The sequence below is a fragment of the Podarcis filfolensis genome (genome assembly GCF_964270895.1).
Source record: "Podarcis filfolensis genome assembly, chromosome: 3".
Taxonomy (NCBI): domain Eukaryota; kingdom Metazoa; phylum Chordata; class Lepidosauria; order Squamata; family Lacertidae; genus Podarcis; species Podarcis filfolensis.
This window is the reverse complement of record NC_139606.1, coordinates 52,175,869-52,194,584: the sequence shown is the minus strand read 5'-3', so window position 1 is coordinate 52,194,584 and position 18,716 is coordinate 52,175,869. Positions and strand designations below refer to the sequence as shown.

The following is an 18,716-nucleotide window of genomic DNA, read 5'->3' as shown; positions in this document are numbered from 1 at the left end:
ACACTGGCTTCCCTCTCTGCCAGTAAGATTTGTGTGGGTAGTAACTGCATTGCTGGCCCTGCCTTCTTGGAATAGTGTTGGATGTCCTCCAGTAAAGTGACTCTCATGAATAAATATGAATTAACTCAGAATCTTAGTTTGTGATCCTTTCTGGTCATTGCTTCAACCCTCTACTTTTGCAAGCAAAGCCTTGTTTTGGAGTGTTTTTGGATCCCAAAATCTGAATATTCTATGATCCTTGAAATTAGCTACTTCATTATTCCTGTTGGCTTTCTTGGTTTTTTAATATTTTGTATAAAACGTTAGAAGATGTATAGGGGCAATTGTACTATTTCATCATTTAGGAAGCATGCAATTCTGGGAGGAGGAATTTCAGAAGTGTGGAGAAACTAATTATTTTGGGCCAGTGAGAAACTTAAAAAGTGAAATGAAATGTGAAAAGATTGTTGCTAAGGGCACAGCTCTAGGAGGATCCATGCCTTCTTTGTTTATTGAGCTCCATAATGTACATCTTTGAATAATGTTTGCTTTCTCTGGGGAGTGACTGAAGTTGCTGACGGCCAAAACTTTATCCCTCATGTTTTGAATAACTCTCCCTCTGTCACGTATTCTAAGCATCACTCCACCTCCCCCTGCCCCCGTTGTCTTTTTGCTCACTCCCAACTTTGTCTCTTTCCATGCTGCCTCTTACACTTGGAACAGCCTCCCAATCAACGTATGTAAAGCTCCTTCACTCTACTCCTTCAAAACCAACTTTAAAACCCACATGTTTAAGGACACATTTTTTTATCAGATCACTTACATTCTTGGTGTCATATTTGTTTGCATGCTCTGTGCTATAAATAAAGAGTAGTATTTAAAATTTTCAGGATAAAAAAGATGGTAGTCTGGGCCATTGATTATACTAGTAGTATTTTATATTTTAGATTGAGAGCCATCGTGGTGTAGCGACTAGAGCAGTGGAATAGTAGCAGGTAGATCAAGGTTTGAACCTTTAATCAGCCATCAAACTCCCTGGGTTATTTTGGACCAGTCACTATATTGTAACCTAACCTACCTTCCTAGGGTTGTTTGTGAAGATAAAATGAGAGGGAGGCGAACCATGTGTGTCGTTCTGAGTTCCTTGGAAGAAAGGTGAAATACAAGTACAATAAATGAATAATGCCCTGGTTCATGCACAGTGCTAAGCCATAGTTTGCCTAACATGGGTTGTTTCTCCAGTACATAGCTTGATTTCCAATTGATGTTGTCTTATGCCTTTGTTTCTTGGTGATCATCTGCAGTGGGATGCCTGTGCAAACCATGGATGCTAGATTTACATGTCAGCACCAAGCTATACTTAAATTCAAGGTTCATATGGAACACTAAGTCATTGCAATAAACAGTAATTTAATAAGCCATGACTTATGAGGAAACCAAGTCATATGAAGAAGGTTCTAATTTAGCACAGAGATAAGATCTAGTTGGGATCACAAGCTTTATTGGGGAATAAATAAGGAAAATATAGAAGCATTCATAACATTAAAGAAGTAAAACAACTATAGATGCTTTGAAGCCTTCTTGGAATGCCTGGTCAAATATCACATTAAATGATAGCTAAAAATAAAGTTTGGCTTAAGATGAACAAGCAGTGTGCTGGAGTGCACTCCTCAAAAGTCCTTGAGAGCCAGTGTGGTGGTTAAGAGCAGTAGTCACGTAATCTGGGGATCCGGGTTTGCGTCTCCGCTCCTCCACATGCAGCTGCTGGGTGACCTTGGGCCAGTCACACTTCTCTGAAGTCTCTCAGCCCCACTCACCTCACAGAGTGTTTGTTGTGGGGGAGGAAGGGAAAGGAGAATGTTAGCCGCTATGAGACTCCTGAAGGGGAGTGAAAGGCGGGATATCAAATCCAAACTCTTCTTCTTCTTCTTCTTCTTGCTCCTGTTGGAGAGAACACAAACCAGAGGCTAGCTTCACATTACATGTGAACTAGCACTTGCTACTTTTTCTCTCCAAATAAAGAACAAGCAGTAAACCAAGAACAGATGTTGGTTTGGTTTACTGCTCATGGTTTGTTCAGAGATAAACAAGCCATGAATACTGGTTCACACATAGTGCAAAGCCAGCCTCTGATTTGTTTCCTCTCTAGCGTGGCAACAGTGGAAGCAGGGGAGATAGTGAAGTAGGGACCTTTATTCAACACGCAGCAGCAGATTGTTCATACATGTTTACACCATAGTTTGTTTTTCACTGTGGTTAAATGTGATGTCAAAACCAGGTCTATAAGTTGGTGGAAAAACCTCCATCTGTTTTCTAATTGATAGATTGCTGGTTCCAACAGTATCTGGGGAAAAGCCATTTCTGTTTCTGTTTTTTAAAAAATGTATTTAATGAAACATAGTAAAATAAGTATAAATGTTAATAGAATCAGTGATATATCTGATTTGGTTAATCTACCTTTTAAAATATAGTTCTAGATAAGTAAGTTGCATAAATCTGTATTAAAACTCTGTGCACCATTTCTGTACTGAACAGGGTGGTCTCTAGAGGTTGAAGATGCTGAAAAAGTTCCTATTTTTATGTACCAGACAGAGAATCAAGAAAGCTAGTCAGAATCCCATGGTTTTGTTTCTTTAAAAAACAAAAGTCTGTCCAGGGCTTTTCCTTTCTTGGGTCAGGCAATTAGATTTCATCATAGCTGGAACATTTGCAATAGCAGTAGTGCTGCAGTCCAGGGTATAATTACTTTCCTGAGCATGTGAATACTTTATTCTGCCACAGTTTGATTTGTGGCCTTTAAAAAGAGCTCTGATGTTTGAATTTGGACATAGTCTGCTGTATGACCTTCCTTTCCACACACAGTACAAATGTTGTTATATAAGCTTATCTGAGCCTCTCTAGCTTTGTGTGCAAGGTGGTCCTAGAGGCGCTTAGGTAAAGGGACCCCTGACCATTAGGTCCAGTCGTGGCCGAATCTGGGGTTGCGGCACTCATCTCGCTTTATTGGCCAAGGGAGCCGGCGTACAGCTTCCTAGCGTTCCTTAAATCAGATCTAATAAGCTAGGAATATATTACTTCCACATTTCTCTTTTCACCAAAGTTTGAAAAGTTAACTGCCATATTATCAATATGAGCCTCTGTTGTGTTAGCTTTTTGGTGAGAGCTTCTGTCTTGTACACGCCTCTGTTATTTCTCCTTGTCAAAACTGTTTTTTTTAAAGCACCCCCAGTGTTTCTCCGCCCTTGCTTTACTCAAATCTCTACTGTTGTTTTAAATGGCCACTATTAGTCTCTGCCTTCTCGCTGTACTCAAATATCTTCTTCCTCAGCTGCTTCGTGCAAGAAAGATAAAGCAGGTTTTCTCCCTGAGATTGTTTGTGCTCAACATTTTAAAAAAGAACCCCAATCTCAGTTCAGTTTAGAACTTGTAAATTCATAGGCACAATAATTCAGTGATAAATAATATGACTATACTTGGGTACCACTGAGCTAGGACATAAACAAGCAGAAGGTAACACTTTTTGCTGTGTTACTGTCACTAGAATAATAAGCAAAAAGGCAGGTCCTTGTTCTTGAGGATTTTACAATCAAAAATCCAATCTAGAGAAAGGTGATGAATGGAGGGGAGAAAGATGGGGCATTTGTGCATATTTGGGCTTAGTTTCAGTAGGGGATGAGGACTATGGGTTATGCTGAAGTATCACAGAAGGACTGAATTTAAGGTATAATTTGAAGGAAGAGAGAGGATGTGTCACATAGGTGTTATAGGAAGGAGTTCTGTGAGAAAGGGCAGATTTAGAAAAATAAAATAAAATCCAAAGATGGTACATTTCCATAGATCAACAGTTTTAACTAGACTTGGAAACCAATACAAAAATTATGGTTGCTAAATCTCTATCCTTACTTTGCTATTTTGGCTTCTGCGCAGCTGAGGAGGCCCTGCACCTTATTTTCCTACAGGAGAGCACATCTTTTTTTGCTGTTGCTTAGCTAAAATGCTCCATGCACCTTAATCAGACTCATGAAGCATCTTGCTTTACTTTCCTGCTCTGGGACAGAATGTGGTGGCTTTTCATTTTGGCCCTGCATGGTGAACATACTCTAGGTAGCTTGGCCTGTGCAGCCACCCATCCTTGGTTCTGGGGAGGGGATTGACTTCTGGGATGAACACTGCCACCACTAGCGCTCCAAGGTTGGAAGGAGAGCTGAAACTCATTGCAGTTGCCAGAGGGCAGTGACATACATGCCAAGGAAAGGGTGGCAAACATAAATATGGAAGACGGCACAATTCATTTGTCAATATGCTACTAGTTAAGAGTCATCAATTCCAGTACACTTTGTTATAGGAAATAAATTGTTCTCCAGATCATAAGTAGAATACAATAATATTTTAAGTAAAAACACATGGCAGTGCCTTATTGTCCCAAGATTCATCTAATGTCCACTACGACCAGGGCATTAAGTGTGACAGCACTTGCCCTTTGGAATATGCCCCCAATGAATATCATACAGGCAGCTAAGGTCCTGGCATTTAGGAGCCTGCTTAAAACTCATCTCTTCCCTCAGGGTTTTCGTATTAAGCTGATCTACTGATTTATGATGTTTTTTGTACTTGTTTTACTAATGTACCGGTAATTTTATTGTTGCTTTTATGCTGTTCATTGCCATATTTTTTTCCTTAATGCTGGAGGTATGAATTTTTTTTGCAAACAATTAAATAAAAATTGAGAAATAGGGCTGAGCATTTAGTTTCTGGAGTGATTTCTAAGCATTGCAACTTCTGTATATGTTTCTTCGTTAGCTGTTTTTCCACATTTAAGCTGATTGCATGCCAATGAAGTGGAGAAAAACCTAATTAGAAATATTTGCAATTACAAATACTGTAATCTGTAATCTCTGGGTGCTTTAAGTTTTTTGGTCCAGTGAACAGGTTATGTAAGTCCTCAGGCTTTAGTTTATATTTTAAATAGGGCTGGTGGAGAAATCTGTCTTTAACTTACCACAGACAGCACTAACTTAATTGTACTTCTTGAAGACATCCATTACATAACGGTCATAATAAACAGTACAGCTTCAATTAAGTTTAAGGTTATAGTATAGAAGCTCAATATAAGCATTCCTTCCCCAGACTCTTTTTCTCTATAGACTCTTCACAATGGAGAGCTTGTGCCTTTCTAGATGCTGAGTGTCTAAGAAGTCAGCCCTTCTTCCCTGGAAACACCTGTGGGGAGACCTGGTTCTGGTTGTAATGCCAACCAAATTGGAAAACAGCCTTGAATTGGCATTTTCCTCTCTGTTCCTCATCTTCTTTCTGGCATGAATTCCCTCCTCCTTTTCTTGTCAGCTTTAGTATGATTTTTTATTTTATCTCTCATCAGCAGTAACCAACTAACCCTCTAAATTGGAATTTGAAATGTTGGGAAGCCCTGGTTGAGAGAGGAAGGATGGTTAGCAGCAGTGCAGATGAAAGGCTGACCAGGGAGGAAGGTGTGGAGTTGTGCTGGAGATAGGAGAAGGAAGGTGGGGACCAAGTGTAGCATTCTCAGGGTTTGCACCTTATTTGAAAACTTCCATATGGGGGAGCAGCTGCTGATACATGTGCAATTAGACCTCAGTGATCAGGGAAGGGCACTTCACATATTAATACTGGGACAAAGATATTGCACTGGAAACAGATCTTTGAACTAATCTGTAACAACCAAGGGCACAAACTTAGTCCCTGTCTTCTCTTGGGTGTGTGTGCCTGTGATACTAACCAAGTAACATCCCCCCAATCGCCAGATCTCCAGCAACTTCTTACTTCAGTTTCCCGTGCACTCTAGAGCAGTGGCTCCTAAACTTCTACCCACCTCAGACCACTTGAAAATTCCTGAGGGCCTTAGCAAACCACTTAATGTGTGTGGGGGGGGGGGTTGCCTGTTGCTTAGCAGCTGTAATACACTATGCTAGATGCTAAAACATTTTAATGGAATTCAAAATTTAATGCAAGCTCCCCCAAAAATAAAAAATAGAAGAAGCAATAAAAATACAATTAAAAATCAGTATGAATATTTTAATGCGATGGATGTACTTGTTACGTCTAACAAAGTTATTTGAGGCTTGGTGTAATAATTGTTGAGTCTTAGGTCAACAGATTCAGCATTCATCCAGCATCCTGTCCTTTTATATAAACTGACAACTCCTACTCTGAGTCACTCTCTTTGTTTTGCATGTGCTCCCTCTTAGCTTCTTCCCCTCTTTCTTGCTTTTCCTTTGTTCCCATGTATGGACTCTCCACTCCTTTCAAGTGCCTTATCAGCCTCTTTCCTCTCTTGGGACCTCCCCACCCTGCCTTGCTTTATTCCCCTGAGGGAGGCAGAGTCTCCTGCCTCTTCCTCCTCAAGTCACTTCTGGTCGGTCCTACTTACTTTCTGGTCTGACTGCTGGGTTTTAAGAATGATGGAGCAGCCACTGCACCCACCAGTCCTCTCACACACGTAGCCCACTGTTCTTCACAGGCATATAACATGCATTTGAGGATTCAATTCTTAATGTTTGCATGGTAGCAGTGCTGCTGTTGTGACCAACCCTAGATCAGATCGCAACCTGGTAGTAGATCCCACCAATTGAGACTTACTTCTTTCATGATTGACCCCAGCCTTTCCCCATGACCATACGCCTTATCCCTGTTTTCCCATTAATCTCAACTTTCCTTCTCTAATTACTGATAAAAAATTTAAGAAAAGAACTCCTGGGCTGTATCTTCTTATCCCAAACATGTAATGTAAACAAAGCAAAATACATTGGGGTGGGGTTTGCATACCATAATTTGTTTTCCACTGACTCCAAACATTTATTTGGCACAGATCTCCCAGAGTCTATGACTCTTAAGAACACAGTGCTAAATTTAATAAAATTGCTTTAAAACAACGGGAAATTACATAGAAATTGGGAAAGCGTGAGAAGCAAATCTGAAAATAAAATTCATTCCAATCCTAGTAATCTCATATCCAAGGAGATTAAAATATCATATCACATTGTTTCATTTTCTGAAGTGTCAGATGTAAAAGCATGTAAGATGGGACATACTTGCACACTTGATTTTGGAACTAGAGAAGCTTCAAATTTATATTTCTTGAATTATATTTTGCTGAGTTTCAAAAAGTCACAATAACAACACTAAGCAAGTAGAATCCCTCCTCAGGAGAACAGATGCTGAAAATATACCAGATGGCATGTAGATGTAAAAAGGTGCCACTCAGGTAAGTAATATTATAGCTCGTTGCAACTCACCAGACTGAGAGTCCCCTTAGCCAGCATGCTTCAGTTTCAGAAAGCCACCTGGAACATGCAAGGCTTTTATTTTTTAAAATTCACTGTAAGAATTTTATTTCATCAACATTCATGTCTGTAATCTTTTTTTTATTCCTAGCATATTATCAAGTTCCATCGTGCCTCAAAAGCAAACAAGAAACCCATGCAGTTGCCAAGATCTATGGTGAAATCACTACTTTATCAGATTCTTGATGGAATTCATTATCTTCACGCAAATTGGGTGCTTCACAGAGACTTAGTAAGTGCTGTGATTTTTAACTGTTTAGAAATAATTTGGATTACATTTTTGTTTTTGGGAAGTGAATAAAACAGGGTGGGGGTGGGGAATCCCACAAACTGCTTCACTTCTTCATGTTCTTAAATACTCCTAGGGGTTTCATGGCAAAAGTAAACTTTGTATCATCATTGGTTTTTAACAGCAACATCTGCTGCAAGTCTCTGGTGCTTCATCCAGTTAGCAAATAAGCTTTATAAGCAAACAGTACATCAGCCAAAGAACACTTTACACTGAAAAAGCAGGTAGCCGTTTAAACTGCTCTCGGTTACTTTGGCTGTCTACCATTCTGAAACTCAACAAGCTGTAGGAAGAACCTTAGGAGACTATGGCCACATTTGTGCAATCGTATCTTGTCATAATAAGCCAATGTATGAAAGCGCCTCCTGGACATGCATAGAGCCATTTTTGTCCTCCCTTCACATGAGCAGGAAAACAACCATGAAGCTGCAATGAGCTCTAGCTTCTCATTATATTCAGGTCAGGTAACTGTAGTTAATGGCTTCCAAACAAACCAAAATATTAATTCATGTTTTTAATATCCTGCTTTGTTTGGAAGCCATTGACCTCTGCTTTTTCAATGCAATAGAAAGCTAGAGTTAATTGTCACTTCTTAGCTTGTTTCCCTGCTTGCACAACAGGGGTAAAGCAGATGTGTGCAGATGCACGCAGATGCAGGAGGCTTGTTAAGCTGAGATATTGATCGTCCAGAAACAGTTGTTGTTTCATGAGAACAAACCACTGGCCTCATAATTCTGTCACGAGCGTAAATGACGGCTGAATAATATGAAAAGTTGTTTAGAAATTTATCTAAGAAACCACCTCTTCCGCAAGGTGGCAATATTAAGTCACATTGCATCCCCCTCTCCCAACTTCCCAAAAGGGAGGGACGGGACAGTGCAAGTTTGTTTTTTTAAAAAAGTGGAGAGGCTTTTTTCTTATCTTATTAATCTAACATTGCTTACCGTATTTTCCGCCCTATACAACGCACTTTTCCCCCTCCAAAAATGAAGGGGAAATGTGTGTGCGTCCTATGGGGCGAATGCAGGCTTTCGCTGAAGCCTGGAGAGCGAGAGGGGTCGGTGCGCACCGACCCCTCTCGCTCTCCAGGCTTCAGGAAGCTCTGCGCAATCCTTGGGAGACTGGCGCGACTTCGTGCCGGGCTCCCAACGGTTGTGCAGAGCTGCCTGCGCTCCGGGGATTCGCGCAACCCTGCACAACCCTAGGGAGCCCGGCGCGCAGAGCTGCCTGCATTCCGAAGCCTGGGGCATGCTGAAGAGGGGAAATAAAATTTTTTTTCTTTATTCCCCCCCCCCAAAAAAAACCTAGGTGCGTCCTATGGGGTGAAAAATACGGTATTTGGGTGCAGCCATTCCTTTTTACAGTCGTACCTTGGAAGTTGAACGGAATACGTTCCAGAAGTCCATTCGACTTCCCAAACATTCGAAAACCAAATCACAGCTTCTGATTGCCTGCAGGAAGCTTCCAAAAATAGTTCACAAACTGGAACAGTCACTTCCAGGTTTGCGACGTTCAGGAGCCAAAATGTTTGGGAACTAAGCTGTTTGAAAACCAAGGTACGACTGTATGGGGGGGGGGGCAGATACTGAAGTCACCATTTGAGTTCACTGCTGCTATTACCTTCTCTCATGTGCACACATAAATAGTACTCAAATGCATTAAGGCACAGTTATTCTCAGGGGCTTGTACGTAATTATTGAAAGGTGAAAGAAACGTTTTCATAAGCTGTTTGTGTCCAGTGTGGGTGTAATTTAAATGATTCTGTAGTCAATCTCTAATACTCTGCCATTAGAGATTCAATGGGTGCTTTCTGTTTCAACCTTTAAATACCTGCTGAAAATTCCTCTATTCTGCCATGTTTCTGCAGGCAATTAAGAACACATATTTCCATAATAGTTAGTTGATGGTGTCTGATTTTAATTTTATGTGTGTGATTTTATTATATATATAGATACTACTGCTTTGATGTTGTTTTATGATATAGCAGTATATAAATAAATAATGAAATTATTTGAACTCTGAACACATTAACAACTTTGTATTGCACTGTTATGGATACTGGGAGACCATCCTTTGGTATGCTGTCAATGATTGGATGAAGTTTCATCAGTGAGCGCTAATGGAAAAAATATTTCTTCCCTCCTCCCTCTTGATAGCTGGATCCTTCTCTTCAGCCTTTGGAATGTAGTATTCATGGGAGTTGGAAAAATTAAGCCCTTCAGCTAATGCGAGACCCCTGAAATATAAACGGAAGCAGTTTGAATGTGTAGCGGCAAAGAGAGCTCTGAATTTATTGAAACACCCTTAGGGTGCTGTGGCTCTATTTGGAGATCTGGTGCAGAACTGTCATGGGTCTCACCGCAGTATGTGCCTGCATGCCGTTATTGATCTTGATTCTCTAAATCCATGCAGAGAATGTGGAATCAGTCATGGAAAATGGAAAGTATTTTGCCAGTTCTTTTCTGGCCATGCTGCTCCTGAGTTGTTGGCATTCATGGCTAACAGGATCCACAGGCACCTTCAGACAAGTGCCATCATGACATGCATTCCTTCTTCTTCTCCTGTTTATTATCTTCATCAGACCAAAAATATGACCAAAAATACAGCACAACAAAACCTTACAGTATTATTAAATACAGGATAAATACAAAAAGTGTAACATACTAACAGCATCTCAAATACACACACACACACACACACACACACACACACACACACTTAGAGTAAGCCCCTGGGAATATTTTTTTCAACTTCAGGTGCTTAAATGTCTTCTTAATCTCACTGCCACCTATAGAAATTTTGTTACCTAGATCATCAGTCAGGCTGTAACTGATGCTGGATTGTGGACTGCCCCCTGGATCGTTGACAAGGTAGCTGTTTACCTTGTCTGTTTGCTTTTTTAGACAGTACTCAACTTTCACTTGTCCTTTGGCGGTAGCGTTTGATGAAAGTATTCATGGACATCCATGAAGCTGAACAGTAGAGGGGAGCCTGGAGCATGTTATACCAGTCCTGACTGACAGGAGAGTCTTTCACAGAGAGAATAAAATACCCCTACTGAAAATTTCAAATAACAGACAACTGTGAAATATTGTGAGAACCAGTCATAGTTCAGCTACTCAGTGGTGATATAGATCTGCAAACAAAACAAATATAAGATCCTGTTGTGCATCTCATACAGGAAACAAATGTTACCAGGAAGGCTGCCTTTCCTCAGGGGCCCATGACAGTAATTCTGCTTCCATGGAGAAAGGAGCCAGTGTTCTAAGGCTGCTGATCCCAGGAGTTGGAAACTGATGAGTATCAAACCTTAAGGACGTGATGCTAAATATTTCCAGTGGGCTGGATTAGAGAATTGCCTAGCAGACCATTGAATGGCATTCTGTTACTTGAAAAGATCACCCAAGAGTTGTTTGCAAAACATACTTGCATTTGTGTATGTGCATTTTAAATAGCAGTTGCAACACCTTCCCACCCAGATCTGACATCAACAGAGGCTTCCTTCTGATGTGGGTGCATGCATGTGCAGTTTTCTTTGGGATCATGAAGAAGAAGGTGAAAGGTTATCCCCCTTTTTTTACCTGCATTGCAGACCCGGTCCAGATTAGGGATTCGGTGGTTTGCACAGAAATCTGAGCATGCTTTTAACATAATATGTTCCTTGGTCCTCAGAGAGACGGCTACAGAAAATGAGAATCTTTGTGTAAGAAGGTACAATAGGAAACCTTTAGAGACCTACCTTTCATCTACATGATTTCATGCTGAGCATACATTTTCTGGTAGTGGTTGAATACTTGTAGTGTGCGGGATCCAATCATTAGGGACATAGGGACATGAGTTGTGGTTAGCATGTTGAATGTATGGTGACCTGCTTGCTTCCATAGGTGATGAACATTACTTGCAGTCTAGAAAAGCTGACAGTGTGTGGGAAGAGATTGTGGAGTGGAATTAAACTCTTTGCTATGGAGATCATTCAGTCAGCATAAGCATTTCTGCCTGCCCAACAGAACAATCTCCCTCTCTCCCTCCCACCACATACTGTTCTGGGAGTTTTCACTGACCCTCCAGAATGGTTTTGGGAGAGGTGGGGAGGTAAAGCCCCATTGTGCTAGTGGGAATTCTTGTGCTGTTTTCCACTAATGGAACTGGGTTGTTGAATCCAGCCCATAGTCATGTTTTCCTGGAACCATATTTTTGGGGAAGGCACATGTTTGATGTATAGATGTCAGGACCGAGTTGTTGCTGGTGATCCCAGATGAGTGAGATGGTGCCCAGGACTAAAAGTGAGAATACTGAAATCTGTATGTAGCTCACCCATGTGGTATAAATAATAAATTAGGGTTATGATAAAAATAATAACAAATTATTACCCCCACACCAGCCCCCTCCCAGGGCCGTTGGTGTACGCGGGAAACCAATACGCCCTGAAATGTCCAATTCCCCTTTTGCCGGATGGAAGAGCTCCGTGGGGAGGCGGGACACCAATAAAGGTCTTCGCAGTTACTGTGCTGCTTATGGGCACCAGGTTGGCAACTCCCAACTTGGTCAGACTCTTCCTTCCAAAGCTGGCCATTGGATCTTCCTGGACAGGAAGGAGTAGAAGTCGTCTTTCTGTTCCAGTTGAGCCTTGCCTGAGCAATAGAGTCTTGATGAGCTTTGGTGCATTCCTGTCTCCTTTTGTCCTCCTCTGGTCCTGATTTATAGCTTGCTCTTCAGCCTTGCCTCTTAGTTTGGTCCTGACTTGGCTTTATCCCTTGACTCCAGTCCCCTGGTGCAGAAAACGAAAAATCTGAGGCAAGTGAAAAGGAAGTAAAGTTTGTTATAAAACTGTCTAGCTCAAAACAACTTTTGTTAGAGTGCTGCATATTAACTTGCCATCAGAAACATTCATTTAAAATGTTTTATGGGTGCAGCTCAGTGGGGCTCATTTTTGGTTTGCTTCCTTGTGTTCATTCCACCCCAGCAAATACTGTGGGTTATGTTTCTCCTTCGGTCCTGTGGCAAAATATTGTATCCGTAAAGAAGACAAGGAAAACTATGTTAATCTCTTGGCTTTGTCCTTGGTACCATGTTGATATTTAGTTTGTTGACATTTTATGGACATTGTTTGTGTCATCTAGATATAATAAGTCCTTCAGGGAATATTTATAATAGGCATTTTTAGAGTGCTGCTCTTAAATAGTGCTGCTGATTGTGTCTTAACAATTTGCTATTCAAAACAGCATGCACAGATGGTGAAAAAATATCACTCTTATTTGTATAATATAGTGGTACTATTGTAAAAAGTCTGGAATTCACAGAATCCTTGATTTAAAATTAGCTTCTTTTTCAGTTACTTTCTTTTTTACAGAACAATCGCTACAACGTATTTTTTGGGGGGGGAGGAATCTGTTTTTTGTTCTTTACCACTTGTTCTTGAGGTATTCCCAACTCAACCGCAAAAAAGACTAAAACAAATTAACCTCTGTCTGTAAATAGTCATGTCACATTCTTGCCCTTCTCTTTCCTGCCCACCCTTCAAACATTCTATTTCACTTGAAGATTCAAACATGTTTCATTTAGCCTAAGGCCCCTAAGTTCAGTCAGATGGGCAGTTACATGCATGTACTTTAACCATCACATATATTTGAAAGTTGTTATAAGTTAGAAAATGCATGCATGCATGCATTCTCAGCATATCAAGAGTGTTGTGTAGGACAGAGTACTTCTCCGGGTTATTTATTACTTCTATTAAATACACTCATCAGAATACCTAAAAAGTATCAGCATGCATTATAAATGTGGAATTATACATTTCAAGCCTCTAAGGGCCAAACTTAGCGAGATTCATGATTGGATCTCTGGTTTCATTACCAGAGCTCCCCACTCCCATTAGAATGGGACCACAGTATGGGGGGGTTACCCTTCTCCATCACTATATTACCAATGTAAATCTGCCACAGGTGGGAAAACTTAGCACACTGTCTCATCACCATATTCACTTCGTGGAACTGATTGGCTCATATCATTTTCCGAAGGAGAAAGAACCTTAAACGTCTCCGAAGACACAGAGGCAGCAGCAGACTGGAGTAGCAATGACAGCTAAGCAGCACCAAAAAGTGAATATTATCACCAGTTAGAGCTTTGCGGGAATGATTTGTGGAGTCACAAAGCACTGTACTGACTCAAATAAATTAAAAGGGCTAGATGGTTAGGGAATTCCCCAACCATTTATCCCTTTTGTATTTCCCCTTCTTGTTGGATCACCTGCCTTCAAGAAAGAGCCGAATTAAACAGATGTTAGAGATCAGTGATCAGATTTTCCATTTAAAAAAATATCACTTAAAATGCAGCTATGTTCTGGAATTCAGTGATATTCATTGCATGGTAGGCTGCCTACTCATCAACAGAAAACAATCACTCCAGTACAATACATTCCATCACCTGAAAGTGAACCTAGACACCACGCCAAGCACAGTCTTCCTTTCCTGTCTGAGTGTCTTTTCTCAGCCTTTAGGTTCTGGTTTTTGGATTGTTGGCACTCAGTGCAGAGTAACTTTGGAACCATCTACTGCACAAGGCCTTGTTGTTATCTGAGGTTAATTTTCCATCTAGATCCAGAGCGGTCCAGCTGACAACCCAGAGAATGGACAGTGCCAATTAGCTTCCATGGACAATACATGTCAAAGATCATGGCCACCATTCTTTTCTCTCATGCTTTTGAATCATATGCAAGTTACTATGCCAAAGTTAACAGTCAAAATGTTTTCAGTATAGAACACTACCATAGCCAGGTCACCCATACCTGTTGCTACTCAGATTATGTAAATACTGTTATTTGTTCAATGGTCTAGAGCAAACTGAGCCCAACTGAAAGTTCAGTTCTCAAAAGTTAATATGTACTAGCAGACATTGACAGTAGGAAAGTGCAAAACATTAATTCTGCTGCTTTAGCGCAGATCTTGTTTGATAGTAGTAATTCTTTATTTCAGTAGCTCTGATTCCTTTTCAGTACTCAATCCCTTTTAACCCGTTTATAAAAGAATTTAATATTCCACTTAGAGTATGCAGAAGAGCTGTCCCCAAATCTGCTGCTATCATTATAAAATATTAATTGGGATGGGACATCCATTTTTGAAAGTTCAGGTATCTGAATCTTTGTGTGGGCAATACCATCTCTGTTGATCATATCAGGTTATACTGTACTTCTTTTAAAAACTAAACTGTGAAACAATTTCCCTATATTTTAGTCTATACTTAACTGCAACTTTGCTTTTGTTCCAGTAGTGTTACCTCAATGGTGTGATTTGTATGAAGTTTCAACTAGGGTCATGTAACACTGACCACTGGTTTCAATTTTAGTAAAATACACAGACACATCACTACATTATTCACAAGGCGAGCATGGCAGGATAAACATCTTGAAATCCAGTGTATCATGTTTACTCATTCCTTTTTATTATATTGTAATAATTAAAAAGTGCACATTTTTAAATTGCTAGGCTCTCCCACAATCAGTAATAGAAGAAGCACAATGTCCTATTACTTTGCTTATTAAAATTAGCCATTAAACACCACATGGAATTTGGGAGTGAAGGTTCTACAGATACATAATTTGCTGTTTAAATTCAGTTTGTGCACCTGACTTCAAAAAGTGACTTCCTTTCTGTAATAAACAAAAATCTGCCCTTATTCCCTTATGGGGGACACAAGATCCCTTATAGAGCCCTTTGTAGGTTCTCCATCATTCGGAGAAAATAACAGAGGCCAACCAGAGAATATTGAGAAGCAAAGCAGCTCGTAAGCCTGATCTTTATTGAACTGTTGCAACAGGGTGCTCCCCTCACACACAGGAAAGGAGGAGGACCCAGAACAAAGGTGTGCCCGCCCTTATATACACATTTTAAATTGCCCGCCCTGGAGTCCAAGACCACCCCCAGATGCATCATACCTACATTGCAGAAAGGGGTATAGCTTAAGACCACCCCCCAGATACATCATACCTGCATCACAGAAAGGGCGGTCTGCAACAGAAATCTGAGTGCATTGTTTATCTCCTGTCTGGCAGGTTACCTGTTAATGGTTGCTTGACTGGATACCCGGGGGAGCCTGGCCAGTCTTTTGTAATGATAAATACTTAGTTCCCGAGCCAGGTCACAGACTCACCCTATTCATACACAGACATACCCTTAAGACAGAATTTGTGAATGAAAAGACAATGAGGAGGCTTTTCCATTTTCCTTCAACCTTGCAGAGAAATATTTGAGGTCAATTTGGGAGGGACAAAATGGTTTCAGGACTTTTTCTGTGGGGTTTCAGACATATGGTTTATATATGCAGTTACGAACATTTATCTTTTATATATCTAAGACCTTAATTTTTTTATTTCAATAGTCAATGAGAGACACTGGGCAAGCTACTAGCTAGATGAGAGGTGGGCATGGGCAACTCGTGGCCGCCTACAGGTCACATTGCAGTCCTTGGCTACCTCACCAAGTCCCCTAGCAGCAGTCATACTAAGAGCTTTACAAAGGTGCCAGGGCTGGGGAAATTGTGGCTTTCCAGTTGTTACTCGATAGCAACTCACACCATCTCTGAGGGTTGGTCATGTTGGTTGAGGCAGATTGGACTTGGAGTTCAACAACATCTGGAGAGCTAGAGGCTCATCCCTGCTCTAGACAATGCACTCTATAGTTGGGCAGTAGGGAATTCTTGAGCATAGTTAAGATACTGGAACTTGTACAAAATAGTGATGCTGCCATCTTGGAAAAAGGCAAGGCCATTTTAGGTATGCTTCATATATGCACACTTTGGGGTGGTAAGGTGAGGTGAGCCAAGTTCACATTATTTGAGAGGCTTTTTAAAGTTTAATTGTTATTACACTCTCCTGATGTAAAGGGACAGCTATAGTTGCCCATTACCCACAGCTACACAATACTTGCAGCAGGGAACATTTGAACTTTCAATGTGTAAAATATCCTATTTTCACCCTACCCCTGGTAATCAGGATGTTTTGGATAATGGGTGTGCCAAATTTCACTTTTTCTTGTGGAAGCATGCTAACAATTTTGATCCTCTCTTGAATTAATGGCTTAGTAAGCCAAGTGCTCATGAATCATTTTCTACAGATTGTTTTGATATAGTGGCACGCTCCAATAGTTAACTGCTTTTGTTTGCATGTGAATGATTTAAAAAAACAAAAACAAAAACCAGCAGTACCCAGAGGATAACATTTTTCTCATGGGAAGGTCGTATCTCTAAAGAATTATATCCTAGATAAGCTCAGGAACAGTAAAGGCTACTAAATGCTAGCATTCTGTTGGCCATTGTTTCCCTTATCATTTAATCAGTTGTGTTCCTCTTATTCAAAGCTGCAGACAGTTTTACTTATGTTTGGTTTTTGCTGGCTCCTTTCTGGCCTTCATACTAAAGAATTGATTGCCCCTGCATACATTAAAGCAGCTCCAATGTTCTTACAGTTTGATTTCTGTTTGATGTTGAATTATTTTTATTCTTCAAGAACATGATAGTTTGTCTGAGCACTTTTGGCTCTTGCTCTTTGTGTTGCCTCTCAGAGATGTATTCGTTGCATTACACCCACTAGCCGGAGGAAAGAAAACATGATCATTTACTTATTTACTGCTCAAAGGAATTTGCCTTAAATTATAACATCTATGCTACTTCTGCAGCAGATGGTTCCAGTTTATTATTGTTGACCTTGTACATTCTACATTTACACCTTTACTACACAGTCAGACCCCATAGTTCACACTCAGCAGGGATCTGTTTGTTCAGTTTTTATTGCTGATAATTTAAACATGAGATTCCAAATCTAACCTTTTGTTTCTATAGCAACTAAACATGGGCTGATCAGTACTATCATTTTCTTTAACAGCTGGCATCTTCTGTTCACTGTAAGCTGAGTTTTAAAAGTATAAGATCTTTAAACTAGGTGTTAACTGGCCCAGAGGTGTTGACGTAATTAGGAAGCATATATACTATTTTAAGAGGTCTGATAGGTAATTTTGAACCATGAATTCTCATGTTTTCATTGGAATGAATGCCAGTGTCCAAAGCGGAGCCATGCCCTTGAGATGTCCTTGGATTTGCTGAACGCATGCATCTTTTCTGACGTTAGTGTTGGAGAACTTAATGCTGTCTTTGGCTTATAATGTTTGCTGCATTTTCTTATGAATAACAACAACTACATACTTTCTTACTTCAGTCATACGTATGCCTACATAAGCTTTTTAGTCTTCTTATACATGCATATATTTAGACCAGGCAAATGCCTGGACACGTGAAAAATGAATTCGTGTACAGGAGCATGCATGCAAGCCCCACTCCCAGCATCTGATTTGAGTCATTCCGCCCACTCAGTCCCTGACTGTGCATGTTGTTCTACTCATGTTCAAGCAAATACAAGTAAAAATACCCTGCAGACTTTCCTTGTACACCCTTGCTCCCTACCCACAGTTTTAGTCTACATGTATTCAGGTAGATGCGCAAACACACTCTTTCATTTCCTAATATGATTCTTCTGTACTAATTCCTTAAAATACTCAACACCATAAAATGGTCTAATGTATTTACTTCAACTTCACATGTAAGTAAAGTTTCTTGAATTCTTCTGGAGGGGAAAAACCCATAAGGAACAAATTGATCAATCTCCAAAGGTGTTTTCATCAAAGCAATTATGATTCTCTGTTTCTAAGTAGATTCAAATGAGATTCAAAATTGCCCAAGACTTTCTACCTAGTGCTGGAGGACCTGTTTTCAAACTCTACTAACAATATAAAGTTTATGTATAGTGCTTCTCAAATGATGTTCTGTAAACACCTGTCCAGTATTCATAGTGAAATGTTGGTTGGTTTATTGGAAGGAAGGAAGGAAAACGTAGAAGGTGCATTAGGAGGATCTGCCAAACTTAGTGGAATAACAAGAGAAGGAGGGAAGAGCTTAAATTGTCACTTGCATAATTTGGTAAAATAGGATAAGGAAAAGCTGGGAGATAGAGAGGGACATAAGGTGGTTTTCACTGATGGTTGTACTCAGAAACAGACCTGCAACCTTCATAGCTGTTTCACAGATATAGTTTATGCTGTTGTGCTCAACTCATTTTCTTCCTACGTCATCTTAGATTGCTATTG

The 18,716-nt window shown here is 40.3% G+C and overlaps 1 protein-coding gene and 1 long non-coding RNA gene across 2 annotated transcripts in view; one reads left to right on the top strand and one right to left on the bottom strand.

The window, feature by feature from the left end:
• Positions 1–18,716, top strand: part of CDK19 (cyclin dependent kinase 19) — an 86,743-nt gene that overhangs the window by 44,296 nt on the left and 23,731 nt on the right. Inside the window, 1 exon segment of the mRNA XM_083608620.1 lies at positions 7,390–7,530. Coding sequence (XP_083464746.1) covers positions 7,390–7,530 — 141 coding nt within the window.
• Positions 10,140–15,142, bottom strand: LOC310760364. Its single transcript, XR_014546928.1, has 2 exons — positions 14,011–15,142; positions 10,140–12,376 (listed from the first exon to the last, which is right to left on the bottom strand). It is a non-coding gene; the product is annotated as an uncharacterized lncRNA (long non-coding RNA).